Raw genomic sequence first — 14,194 nt, forward strand, 5'->3', positions numbered from 1 at the left:
GTCCTTCTCAAAATGGTAGCGAAGGTATTGTCTCAGGAATCTTGGTAAGTTTCTGCAGTGCATTTTGCTGCCATTTAATACTATTCCATAGTACAACGTCTGGAAGATTGAAATTGCTCCGTATGTCTCTGACTTGTATATGCAAGTAAATTCCACTGCCTTTCTTCCGGACAACTTTGGAACAATTTGGGAATGTTTCCTCTCGGAATGCAAACTCAACTAGTCAAGTCACAAAAGAAACCTCTAAATATTCAGTAATCCTACCACATCATGCAGATTGCAACAGCAACTCCAAGCCCCACAAGCGCAGTAATCAAGGAGAAAATAACACTCAGTTTCTCTGCCGAGCCACACAACACCTTCATTTGAACATACATCAACACTCCTTCACTGTTGCTAGGTTAATTCCTGGAATTCAATACCCAAGGTAAGTGATTTAAGATACAAGGCACAGAACAAATATAATTTTTAACAATAGTTCAGATGGGTGAGGGCGATGAATCTATGAAGGGCTGGCCTGCCTGATGGGATTGTGGACGATTACCACCAATGTGGATTGATTGGGCTAAATCGCCGTTTCATGTGGGACACCATAGTGGACAGCACTACAAGAATACCAGGGCTTCAATAAGAATGCCCACCACTATCTTCCAAAGAGAACTAGAAACAGAAAATAAATGGAACCGTCTCAGAATCACCAGTGGAGCATTAACAAATTAATAGAAAGCAATCTGCACCAATTTCAAATACGGGTTAATATCCTTTATCCAAAATCCTAGCACAGATTGCGTTTTGGTATTTGGATAATTTTGGTTTTCAGATATATATTTAGGATGAGTAAGTTGTCATTTGCAGAAACCTAGATAGTAACGAGGAGTTGGAGATGAGGTTTTTGTGGTACCTTAAACAGTTTGTGAAGGAAAAGCAGCCTCTGGCAGTCCAGACCTGGGACTCCTAGCTGTACTTCCAAAGTCTTACTGATTCCATTTTAATCAGATATTGTTATTGGACCAAGGGGCAGCATTTTTTAGGTTGAACTTAGTTTCCATAATAGAGTTTGAGTCAAAAGCAAAGACTCTCACAGCCAACATTTTATTTACATCTATAAGTAACTAGGGAATGAAAGTAGCAAGAACTTTGCCTGAATGTATATTTCCCATGATACTGCGATGTAATAACACTTCCAGTCTCCATATTAAAAAGACAGGTGAAGGTGATGCAAAAAAGATTGACAAAGGATGATACCAGAATAGAGAAGTTATAATCAGAAGAGACTGAACAGGCTGGCTTCTTTTCTCCTGAAAACAGAAGGCCAAGAGTCATAAAGTCATAGAGGTTTACAGCATGGAAACAGGCCCTTCGGCCCAACTTGTCCATGCCGCCCTTTTTTTTAAAAAACCCCTAAGCTAATCCCAATTGCCCGCATTTGGCCCATATCCCTCTATACTCATCGTACCCATGTAACTATCTAAATGCTTTTTAAAAGATAAAATTGTACCCGCCTCTACTACTATCTCTGGCAGCTTGTTCCAGTCACTCACCACCCTCTGTGTGAAAACATTGCCCCTCTGGACACTTTTGTATCTCTCCCCTCTCACCTTAAACCTATGCCCTCTAGTTTTAGACTCCCCTACCTTTGGGAAAAGGTATTGACTATCTATCTTGTCTATGCCCCTCATTATTTTATAGACCTCTATAAGGTCTATAAAATAAAATTGCCTCCTATGCTCCAGAGAAAGAAGTCCCAGTCTATTCAGCCTCTCCTTATAACTCAATCCATCAAGTCCCGGTAGCATCCTAGTAAATCTTTTCTACACTCTTTCTAGTTTAATAATATCCTTTCTATAATAGGGTGACCAAAATTGCACACAGTATTCCAAGTGTGGCCTTACCAATGTCTTGTACAACTTCAACAAGACGTCCCAACTCCTGTATTCAATGTTCTGACCGATGAAACCAAGCATGCCGAATGCCTTCTTCACCACTCTGTCCACCTGTGACTCCACTTTCAAGGAGCTATGAACATGTACCCCTACATCTCTTTGTTCTGTAACTCTCCCCGATGCCCTACCATTAACTGAGTAAGTCCTGCCCTGGTTCAATCTACCAAAATACATCACCTTGCATTTGTCTAAATTAAACTCCATCGGCCATTCGTCAGCCCACTGGCCCAATTGATCAAGATCCCGTTGCAATTAGAGATAACTTTCTTCACTGTCCACTATGCACTAATCTTAGTGTCATCTGCAAACTTACTAACCATGCTTCCTATATTCTCATCCAAATCATTAATATAAATGACAAATAACAGAGGGCTCAGCACTGATCTTGGAAGCACACCTGATCACAGGCCTCCAGTTTGAAAAACAACTCTCTACAACCACCCTCTGGCTTCTGTCAAGAAGCCAATTTTGTATCCAATGAGATACCTCACCCTGGATCCCGTGAGATTTAACTTTATGCAACAACCTACCATGTGGTACCTTGTCAAAGGCCTTGCTAAAGTCCATGTAGGCAGCATCAACTGCACTGCCCTCATCTACCTTCTTGGTTACCCTTTCAAAAAACTCAATTAAATTTGTGAGACATGATTTTCCACTCACTAAGCCATGCTGACTGTCCCTAATCAGTCCTTGCATCTCTAAATGCCTGTAGATCCTGTCTCTCAAAATACCTTCCAACAATTTACCCACCACAGATGTGAGGCTAACTGGCCTGTCGTTCCCAGGCTTTTCCCTGCAGCCCTTTTTAAACAAAGGCACAGCATTTGCCACTCTCCAATCTTCAGGCACCTCACCCGTGACTATCAATTCTTCAAATATCTCAGCTAGAGGACCCGCAATTTCCTCCCTAGCCTCCCACAACGTCCTGGGATATACTTCATTAGGTCCCGGGGATTTATCTACCTGATGCGCTTTAAGACTTCCAGCACCTCCTTCTCTGTAATATGGACACTCCTCAAGACATCGCTATGTATTTCCCCAAGTTCCTAACATCCATGCTTTTCTCAACAGTAAATACTGATGAGAAATATTCATTTAGGATCTCACCCATCTCTTGTGGATCCGCACATAGATGACCTTGTTCATCCTTAAGAGGCCCTACTCTCTCCCTTGTTATTCTTTTGCCCTTTATGTATTTGTAGAAGCTCTTTGGATTCTCCTTTGCCTTATCTGCCAAAACAATTTCGTGTCCCCTTTTTGCCCTCCTGATTTCTCTCTTAACTCTACTCCTACATCCCCTATACTCTTCAAGAGATTCACCTGATCCCAGCTGCCTATGCATGTCATGTGCCTCTTTCTTCTTCTTGACCAGTGCCTCAATATCCCGAGACATCCAGGGTTCCCGACTTCTGCCAGCCTTGCCCTTCACTCTAAGAGAAACGTGTTTACCCTGAACCCTGGTTAACACACTTTTCAAAGCATGCCACTTACCAGACGTCCCTTTGCCTTCCCACAGACTCCCCCAATTAACTTTTGAAAGTTCCTGCCTGATACCATCAAAATTGGCCTTGCCCCAATTTAGAATTTTAACTTTTGGGACAGACCTATCATTCTCCATAGCTATCTTAAAACTAATAGAATTATGATCACTGGTCCCAAAGTGATCCCTCACTAACACTTCTGTCACCTGCCCCTCCTTATTTCCCAAGAGGTCAAGTTTTGCCCCCTCTCTAGTCGGGCCATCCACATACTGAATGAGAAATTCCTCCTGAGTACACTAAACAAATTTCTCTCCATCCAACCCTCTAATACTATGGCTGTCCCAGTCAATGTTGGGAAAATTAAAATCTCCGACTATTACCACCCTATTTTTCTTGGAGCTATCTGTAATCTCCTTACATATTTGCTCCTCAATTTCCCGCTATTTGGGGGCCTATAGTACAACCCTATCAAAGTGATTTCCCCCTTCTTATTTCTCAGTTCTACCCATATAGACTCAGTGGCCGAACCCTCGGATATATCCCCTCTCAGTACGGCCATGATGCTTTCCCTAATCAAAAGTGCAACTCCCCCTCCTCTCTTACCTCCTGTTCTATCTTTCCTATAGCATCTGTACCCTGGAGCATTAAGCTGCCAGTCCTGTCCCTCCCTTAGCCATGTTTCAGTAATTGCTATAATATTCCAGTCCCACGTACCCATCAATGCCCTGAGTTCATCTGCCTTGCCCGTCAGGCCTCTTGCATTGAAATAAATGCAGTTTAATCTGGACTTTCCTTATTCTCTGTCTTGCTTTTGCCTGATCTGTCTGGTACTCAGGTTACTGACACTGCCTTTACTAATGAATGTGCTCTCTTTAAGAGGTAATCTTAGGAAAGGGACCAATATGTTAGATGTAGAGGTGCTTCCAATACTAGAGATCATAAACATGATAGTCACCAAAATATCCAATGAGGAATTGAGGGGACTTCATTCCTTGGGGAGAGGTTAGAATGTTGAACGTACTGCCACACAGAGTTGTTGGGGCATGCAGAATGTATGTGTTTAAGGAAATTGAGCTAAGAACTGAGAAATGAATAGAAAGATATCATAGAATCCCTATAAAGCAGGAGGTCATTCGGCTCAACAAGTCTGCACAGACCACAATCCCACCCAGGCTCTATTCCCGTAACCCCACTTGTTTACACTACTAACCCCCTGACATGAAGGGGCAATTTGGCATGGCCAATCGACCTAACCTGCACATCTTTGGACTGTGGGAGGAAACCAGAGCACCCAGAGGAAATCCCCACGCGGACTCGGGGAGAACGTGCAAACTCCACACAGACAGTAACCCGAAGCCAGAATTGAACTTGAGTCTCTGGAACTGTGAGGCAGTAGTACTAACCATTGTGCCACCATGCCCCAAATGAGATGAAGAGGAAGAAGTTTGGCTGAAGGATAATGCTGTTGGACCAACTGCCCTTTTTCTGCACTGTAACAATTATGTAATGTAGTTGTTGCATCCTCCCTTTCTCCCATCCCAAATTACTTTTGAGATCAGCTAATCAGCTAAGCAAACTTAACATGGTCTGTATAACATTATCACACTGGCTGATGCATTTACCCAGTAAAATCATTTAGAAAGCCACATACTGCAACACCATTAGACCATCAATAGCAGAATGGACATTTCAAAAGAAAGCTCTTCCCTTACCAGTTAAAAGGTATCTTTGACGGTAGAGTTTTTGATGGGAGGTGAAACTGAAGTGGTCTACAAGCTGATTAAAATACAGCTCCTTGAAATGTGATTCTGGGACTGTTACTTTCGTCACAACATTCGTGACACTCTCTCCTTTATCATTAATGCTAACGATTGTATCAACAACTTCAGATTCATTATCACTGACAGCAGCATTTATGTCTCTGGTGCTGGTGTTAATGCTTTGGGTGCCGGAGACGGTGTCTGTATCAATGATGCTGATCTCTGGGGCATTGGTGCCAGTTTCCACGATGCTGATCTGTGGGGGTTTGGTGTCAGTTTCCGTGATACTGATCTCTGGGGCTTTGGTGCCAATGTCTGTGACAATCACGTCTGGGACAATGTCATTATCTGTGACAATCACTTCTGGAACTTTGGTGGTGTCTTCATCTGTGACAATCATGTCTGGGACTTCGATGTCATTATTTGTGACAATCACATCTGGGACCATGGTGCTAGTGTCTTTGTCTGTGACAATCACTTCTGCGACTTTGGTGTCTTGGTCTGTGACAAACATGTCTGGGATATTGGGATATTTGTCTGTGATGATTACATCTGGGACCTCGGCGACACTATTTGTGACAACCGGGATGTTGGTGACGGTGTTATCTGTGACAATAACTTCTGGGATCTTGCTGACAGTGTCTTTATCTGTGACAATCACATCCGGGATATTGGTGTATTTGTCTGTGACAATGACGTCTGGGACTTTGGTGACATTATTTGTGACAACCATGTCTGGGACTTTGTTGACGGTGCCCTTATCTGTTACAATCACATCTGCGACTTTAGTGTCTTTATCTGTAACAATCACTTCTGGGACCTTGGTAACAGTGCCTTTATCTGTGACAATGATGTCTGGGATATTGGTGTATTTGTCTGTGACAATGATGTCTGGGATTTCAGTGACATTATTTGTGACAATCACTTCTGGGACTTTGGTGATGGTGTCTTTATCTGTGACAATTACTTCTGGTACCTTGGTAACAGTGCCTTTATCTGTGACAATCACGTCTGGGATATTGGTGTATTTGTCTGTGACAATGATGTCTGGGACTTCAGTGACATTATTTGTGACAACCACGTCTGGGACATTTGTGACAATGTCTTTATCTGTCACAATCATGTCTGGGACTTTTCTGACAGTGCTTTTGTCTGTGACAGTTACATGTGGGACTTTGGTGACAGTCTCTTTATCTTTGACAATCACTTCGACTTCAGTCATTGTGTCTTCATCTGTGATAATCACATCTGCAACTTCAGTGACAGTGTCTTTATCTGTGACAATCACGTTTGGGACTTTGGTGTCATTCTTTGTGACAATTATATCTGGGACTATGGCGTCTTCATCTGTGACAATCATCTCTGGGACTTTGGTGTCTTTATCTGTGACAATCATCTCTGGGACTTTGGTGTCTTTATCTGTGACAATCATCTCTGGGACTTTGGTGTCTTCATCTATGACAATCATCTCTGGGACTTGAGTGACAGTGTCTTTACCTGTGACAATCAAGTCTGGAACATTGGTGTATTTGTCTGTGACAATTATGTCTGCAACATCGGTGGCATTCTTTGTGACAATCATCTCTGGGACTTTGGTGACAGTGTCTTGATCTGTGACAATTACATCTGCGACTGTGGTGTCTTTGTCTGTGAAAATCACATCTGGGACATCGGTGACATTCTTCATGACAACCACGTCTGAAACAGTGGTGTAATTGTCTGTGACAACTACATCTGGGACCATCGTGTCATTATGTGTGACAATCATGTCTGGAACTTTGGTGACATTTGTGACAATGACATCTGGGACTTTGGTAACAGTGTCTTTGTCTGTGACAATTACATCTGGAATATTGGTGTATTTGTCTGTCGCAATCACATCTGGGACATCGGTGGCATTCTTTGTTACAATCACCTCTGGGATTTTGGTGTCTTTGTCTGTGACAATCACATCTGGGACATCGGTGGCATTCTTTGTGACAATTATATCTGGGACTTTGGTAACAGTGTCTTTATCTGTGACAATTACATCTGCGACTGTGGTGTCTTTGTCTGTGACAATCACCTCTGGGACTTTGGTGATAGTACTTGAATTCAGGTCGTTGGAGTTGGTGACGATTTCCTCCTGGACGATGGTGCCTGGGGTTTGGGTGATGGTCTCTGTCACTTGGCTGCTGTCGAGGGCACGGGTGACAGTGTCATTTTTGATGGCGTCGCTCAGGGCACCGACTTCGTTGGCAATAATCTCGATGGCCACTGGAAGCTCACTCTCCTGCACGGCGGTGGAGTTGGGTTCAGCCTCCTCGATGACAAGGAACACCTGCGGGAGACTGGTCCCATTGTCGCCGGTGCCCTCGGTCACTGGAGGAGGAGCAGGGGTAACGGAGTGAGCTTTGGCCTTGTTGCCCGAGCTATGGACGGCTTTGGGCTTTTTGGGCGGTGGCGGCGTGGCTTTCTGCTTGTGGGCAGGGGGTTTGGGTTTCTCGGGCTCCCCTTCCTCATGCTGCTTCTTCCTCCTGGGCGCTCCCGGCTCCTGCCCAGGCTGGCTCATGAGCGGCCGCTGGGCCGCGGGCTCGTCCTCCACCGCCTCGTCCTCCACCGCCAGCAGCGAGTCGGCGACGAGGTCGATCGGCGGCGGGGTGCCGGTGGTCAGATCCTCGACGATGAGGGGAGACGGGATGATGTCCAGGACGCTGTCCTCGGTGTCGGCGGGACTGGCCTCGGGCAGCTCCATCACGATGGTCTCCTCCGCGAGTTCGGGCGGCGGCGGCCCGGTGCTCTCCGACGGGACGGGCTTCGGGACCCCGGACGATATCTTGATGAGGTAGGGGTGCTGGGCCGGCTCGGTGGCGCCCGGCGGCGGCGGCGGCCCGCTGCCGTTCTCCAGCTTCTCGATCTCGATTTTGACCTCCGTCGCCTCGCCGGTGCTGTTGCTGGAGGCGGCGGCGCTCTCACTGTGGCCTTTCTCCTCCTCCAGCTCCATCAGCAGCGACCGCGTGCTGCTGTCCGCCTCGATGGCCTCCGCCAACTCCCGGACGGCTGAGCTCGGCGTGGTCCGGCGGGGGACGGCCCGCTGGCTCGACGGCGCGGTGAGCCACAACATCAAGAGCAAACGACACGGCCCGCTCCACCTCATGGCCGCAGGCGCCATGTCCAAAGCGGCCCGCGCGCGCCTGACAGCAGCGCCACGCGACCAACCGCCAAGCCCATTGTTGTCACGCTTTTGGAACGCGCGTGCGCACCACCGCCATTGCGCGGGGGCGGCCCGGCGGGCGCCGGCTGCTGCGACTGCGCAGGAGCTTCACCTGGTCGATGGCTGCGCAGGAGCTTCACCTGGTCGATGGCTGCGCATGAACTTCACCCGGTCGCCGGCGAAATCTGGTTGCTGCGGCTGCGCAGAAGCTTCACCCCGCCACTGCGGCTGCGCAGGAGCTTCACCATGTCGCCGGCTGCTGCGGCTGCGCGTTAATTTCACCCGGTCCGCCGGCGAAATCTGGTTGCTGCGGCTGCGCAGAAGCTCCACACTGCCTCTGCCCCTCCCCCCTCCCGATGTGGAGATGCCGGCGTTGGACTGGGGTGAACACAGTAAGAAGCCTCACAACACCAGGTTAAAGTCCAACAGGTTTATTTGGTAGCAAATACCATAAGCTTTCGGAGCACAGCTCCTTCGTCAGATGGAGTGGATATCTGTTCTCCAACAGTGCAAACAGACACAGAAATCAAGTTACAGAATACTAATTAGAATGCAAATCTCTACAGCCAGCCAGGTCTTAAAGGTACAGATAATGTGGGTGGAGGGAACATTAAACACAGGTTAAAGAGATGTGTATTGTCTCCAGACAGAACAGCTAGTGAGATTCTGCAAGATCAGGGGGAAAGCTGTGGGGGTCACTGATAATGTGACATAAATCCAACATCCCGGTTTAGGCCGTCCTCATGTGTGCGGAACTTGGCTATCAGTTTCTGCTCAGCGACTCTGCGCTGTCGTGTGTCGTGAAGGCCGCCTTGGAGAACGCTTACCTGAAGATCCAAGGCTGAATGCCCGTGACTGCTGAAGTGCTCCCCCACAGGAAGAGAACAGTCTTGCCTGGTGATTGTCGAGCGGTGTTCATTCATCCGTTGTCGTAGCGTCTGCATGGTTTCCCCAATGTACCATGCCTCGGGACATCCTTTCCTCCCCCCATAGTAGTGCTCACCCTTGTCTTGTATGTTGGGCATGATGTGGAGATGCCGGCGTTGGACTGGGGTAAGCACAGTAAGAAGTCTCACAACACCAGGTTAAAGTCCATCAGTCTTGATTACCTGTAAAGACTCGCATTCCAACCATTATCTTGTAAATTGAGTTTGTGTCTATATATGCCCTGTTTATGAACACAACTCCCACTCATTTGATGAAGGAACAGCGCTCCGAAAGCTTGTGGCTTGTGCTACCAAATAAACCTGTTGGACTTTAACCTATGTATGTTGGGGTCATGCCACTTTAAGAGAATGGGTCAGATGACCTAGGCTGTGGCGCTTGCCTGGTCAGACTTGAGCTGACTGTGCTAGGATTAAGATGTGTTGATCAACTGTTCCAGTTAGTTTACTACCACTGACCTTGTGGTTTATTATTAGTTTCAATAACAGACCACATACATAACACCTGGCAATGGGGCAGAGTTGCAGCCCATGGACTGCAATTCACTTCCAATTTCCAGGTGAGGGAGGAAGATTGACATTGTTGTTTTTCTGATCTCCAAAAACAGTGGGAATTGCTGAGATAATGGGGTAGGCTCAAGGGAGTAGGCCTCGGCATCGAGAAGAGCAGACACAAGGGGGACTTGGACCACATTCAACACTACAGAGGTACTCGCTGGGAAGGTTGAAAGCAGTGGCCTTGAGGGGACTCAGGCTATAGTTGGAGGCCAGATGTAGGAGAGGGATCTCTCCAGTGGGAGCACCAAGACCATCAGGAGGGAGGCGGATGAAAGGAGACATGGACGGCAACTGATGGGAAGAGTAGGGGAGTATAGCTGGCGAAGGAGCGGTATCGAGAAGTGCGCGAAGAGGAGGAAAAGTGCATGAAAATGGCTACAGAATGCAAAGGTGGGGAGAACTTCCACCAAAGGAATCAGGAAATGGCAGGCCTGTTCGGGGCCATATGGATGCTATACGTAGAGCGTTTATACTCTTATTTAAAGGGAAATAAGGTAGAGGATAAACCAGCAGTAGCAGTGTCCTTAAGCATGATAGGGAGTAAAATATTTGCGACATTAAAAAGCTTCATACAACCAGAGAAAACCAGTGTCCCCGAGCAGAGCTGTGTGATGCACTAAGAATCATTATGCCCCGAAGCCACTTATGATAGCAGAACAGTTCGCATTTTATATGAGAATGCAATTGAAAATTGAATCTATTTTAAAATAGAATCCATGGGATCCTTACAGTGCTGAAGGAGGCCATTCGGCCCATCGAGTCTGCACCGACCATAATCCCACCCAGGCTCTATCCCCATAACCCCATGCATTTACCCTAGCTAGTTCCCCTGAGACTAAGGGACAATTTAGCATGGCCAATCCAACCAACCCGCATACCTTTGGACTGTGGGAGAAAACCAGAGCGCCCAGAGGAAACCCACGCAAACACGGGGAGAATGTTCAAACTGCACACAGACAGTGACCCAAGCCGGGAATCGAACCTGGGTCCCTGACGCTGTGAGGCAGCAGCGCTAGCCACTGTGCCACCATGCTGCCCTATTGTGCAATTTGTGGCTGTGTTGAAGAGACAAGCTGAACACTGCGAATTTAGAGTTTTCCTACAGGATGCCTAGAGGGATTTTTTGGTGTGTGTGGGCTTCCCAATGAAGCGATACTACAAAAACTGCTGACAAAAAATGTCTAGATTTTTAATTAGCTTTTGAGATAGCTACTTCCATGGAACTGGCTACAAGTGAAGCAACAGTTGAGCATCAGTGCCTGAGTACACAAAATAGCCGCAGAGCAACAGAACATGGTGTCAACCATAGAATGCCGCTGCTGTGGCAAATCCGACCACAAAGAGCCCACATGCTGGATTCGTGAAGCACAATTCCGCTGTTGTAAGTGGGTAGGGCATGTTGCCTGGAATTGTAGAGTTCAATTAAAAAAGGAAGAGGGATGAACCTGAAGACTAGGCAGAAGATGCATGCCGCCAGTCAAGAAGGGAGAGTCCGCTGAATCTGCCGATGAGGCAGAAGAACCCAAATCGACAGAATTTCTGTTGAATATTTTATCAGTTTGAGGAGTAGCCGATAGATTCTCAGTCCTTCCAAAGGTGGAAGGGAAGGTAACCAAAATGGAAGTAAATATGGGGGCAGCAGTATCACTGATCCCAGACTCAGTACACAGAGACAAGTTTGAAAAGCCTTCAAAAATCACCTTACGTACATTTACGGAGCAAGTGGTGCCACTGAGAGGATATATGATGGTAAAGGTACAACTGAGCGATCAGTGTGCAGGGCAACCATTGTATGTCGTCAAGGGTGATTATACCTGCCAATCATCCTAATCAAGCCCCACTCTGCAAAATCCCAGGGAAAACAGCAGAACGGCATTAATTCAGATTAAAACCAACATCTAGCCATTAAAATTATGGTAATTATGCTGTTGCAGCAACAACACAAGATGCCAGCAGACAGCGCAGCTCTGAGTGCATAAAACTGCTACAACTGACCCTGCACAAGAATATGGCTCAAATACATTTCTTAAATGCACAGTATTGTCACACTGCAATACATTCTCTGGTCTAGGAGCTTTCATGATGGCCTCCATTTTCTTGGGTGCCTTCTGTAGTCTCTCACAATCAATGACACGGCCCAGGTATTCAACTGAATCTGTCCTGTTTGGTCTCTCTTGGCTGCAGAAATTAAAATTAAACTGATGCGTGGTAATCAGGCTGGTGGATTTGGAGCCAAGGTTACAGGATGTCTTAGAGAGATATAAGGACATATTCAAAGGGGATCCTGGATGAGATGCAAGTGGTTGAGATAAAGATTCAACTTAAGTCTGAGATTCGTCCAAGGAGCCTGAAGGTATTTCTGGTGCCATACGTGATTAGGCCAAAGGTAGAGGCCAAATTAGAATGTCTGTTGAGAATAGGGGCGCTGGAAGCAATCTCGACCAGCGAATGGGCCACCCCAATTCAGTTTTGAAGACTGAGTGTGGGGACTTCAAGTTTACTGTAAACCCAGTACTGTGTGCAGATCAGTACCCACTTCCTCTGATCGAGGACTTATTTAGTGGATTAGCAGGAGGGACAAAATTTCCAAAGATGGAATTATCTCAAGCCTATGTTCATTTGGCAGTTGCAGAACAGTCCCAATCACCTCTGGCAATCATAACTCATTTGGAGCTTTAACATTATAAGTGTCTTCCTTTTGGTATTACATCAGCACCAGCCCTTTTCCAAAGGTCAATGCACCAAATTCTAAGTGGGTTACCAATGTTACCTGGTTATGGCATTCTAACCTTCTGAAGCTCTGTATAAGGTTCTTCAAATGCTCCTCCTTGGTGGAGCCCATCATCAAAATATTGGCCAGGTTGCAGGGACATGGCCTGTAAGTAAAGAACGAGAAATGCAAATTCTTTACAGATTCAGTTGAATACCTGGGCCGTGTCATTGATTGTGAGAGACTACAGAAGGCACCCAAGAAAATGGAGGCCATCATGAAAGCTCCTACACCAGAGAATGTATTGCAGTGTGACAATACTGTGCCTTTAAGAAATGTATTTGAGCCATATTCTTGTGCAGGGTCAGTTGTAGCAGTTTTATGCACTCAGAGCTGCGCTGTCTGCTGGCATCTTGTGTTGTTGCTGCAACAGCATAATTACCATAATTTTAATGGCTAGATGTTGGTTTTAATCTGAATTAATGCCGTTCTGCTGTTTTCCCTGGGATTTTGCAGAGTGGGGCTTGATTGGGATGATTGGCAGGTATAATCATGTGATGGTGAAGCTGGGTTTACACAGAATACTCAAGCTTTAGATACTGCTTTTGGAGTTGAGAGAGAGCAGTATCTCTCTTTTCCGTCTGTGTCCAGAAGCGTTAAAAAGCTGAAAATTCAGCATCACATGAGCATACTTGTTTTAGTGCTAACTAATTCTGAAGAAGGCTGTATGTCTATGGGCATTGCTTTAAATTGGAACAACAGAGATAGCCAGCTGTTAAGGATTATACTTTGCCATGTCTAAGTATTTTAATTGGTGAAAGTTATGCAAATTCTTTTTGTCATGTTCTAACTGTATTCTTAAATAAAGTTTGTTTTGATAAAAGCTTCCGAGTGGATTAGTTGAATCATACCTGTTGTGAAACACCTTATACTCACCCTAATGCCAAAATCAAATGCAAAAATTGAGGTCTACATAATATACCTTGGAGTTTCTGGTCTGAGCCTTAACAGCAGTTACGATCATTCCTGGGATTTATAAATTATTATTGCAAATTTGTACCAGATTTGGCCACCGTTCTGAAACCTTTACACCATCTGCTGGGTAAAAGCCAACCATGAAGATGGACCCAAGAGTGTGAAGAAGCTTACCGGGAGGGAAAACATGCCTTACGAAGGTTGGAAGTGTTGGTACGCCTCAATCTGTAGTTGCCATTGCAATTAGCCTGAGATGCCACAACTTACGGAATTGGCGCTAAATAGTCATACGTACTATCCAATGGAGAAGAAAGCCCATCGCCTTTGCGTTAAGGTCATTGACAAAAACAGGAAAGTTTTGCCCAGGTCAAGAAGAAGGAGTTAAGTATCATATTTGGGGGTGAAGAAACTTTCCCATTTTCTATATGGCCAACAGTTTATGCTGTTAACCGATCACAGGCCATTGACCACCATCTTCAGGCCATACACAAGAATACCACCGATGGCAGCAGCACGGTTACAACAATGGGCACTATAAAAAAAAGTTTATTTATTAGTGTCACAAGTAGGCTTACATTAACATTGCAATGAAGTCACTATGCGCCATACTCCGGCGCCTGTTCGGGTACA

At 46.0% G+C, this 14,194-nt stretch overlaps 1 protein-coding gene across 4 annotated transcripts in view; it reads right to left on the reverse strand.

Annotated features, from left to right (window-relative positions):
* LOC144502552 (uncharacterized) overlaps positions 1–8,557 on the reverse strand; it is a 77,394-nt gene extending 68,837 nt beyond the window's left edge. For 2 of the 4 annotated variants that reach the window (XR_013499352.1, XR_013499353.1), the window contains exon 1: positions 5,137–8,450. Coding sequence is in view for 2 of the 4 variants with exons in the window: in XM_078226637.1 (XP_078082763.1) it covers positions 5,137–8,335 (3,199 nt within the window). In the remaining 2 variants the exon portion in view is untranslated. Of the gene's footprint in view, positions 1–5,136 lie in introns of all 4 variants that reach the window. The other 2 variants (XM_078226637.1, XM_078226638.1) reach the window with 2 other exon arrangements.
* Positions 8,558–14,194: the final 5,637 nt, after the last annotated feature.

The sequence above is a fragment of the Mustelus asterias genome, chromosome 13 (genome assembly GCF_964213995.1).
Source record: "Mustelus asterias chromosome 13, sMusAst1.hap1.1, whole genome shotgun sequence".
Lineage (NCBI taxonomy): Eukaryota > Metazoa > Chordata > Chondrichthyes > Carcharhiniformes > Triakidae > Mustelus > Mustelus asterias.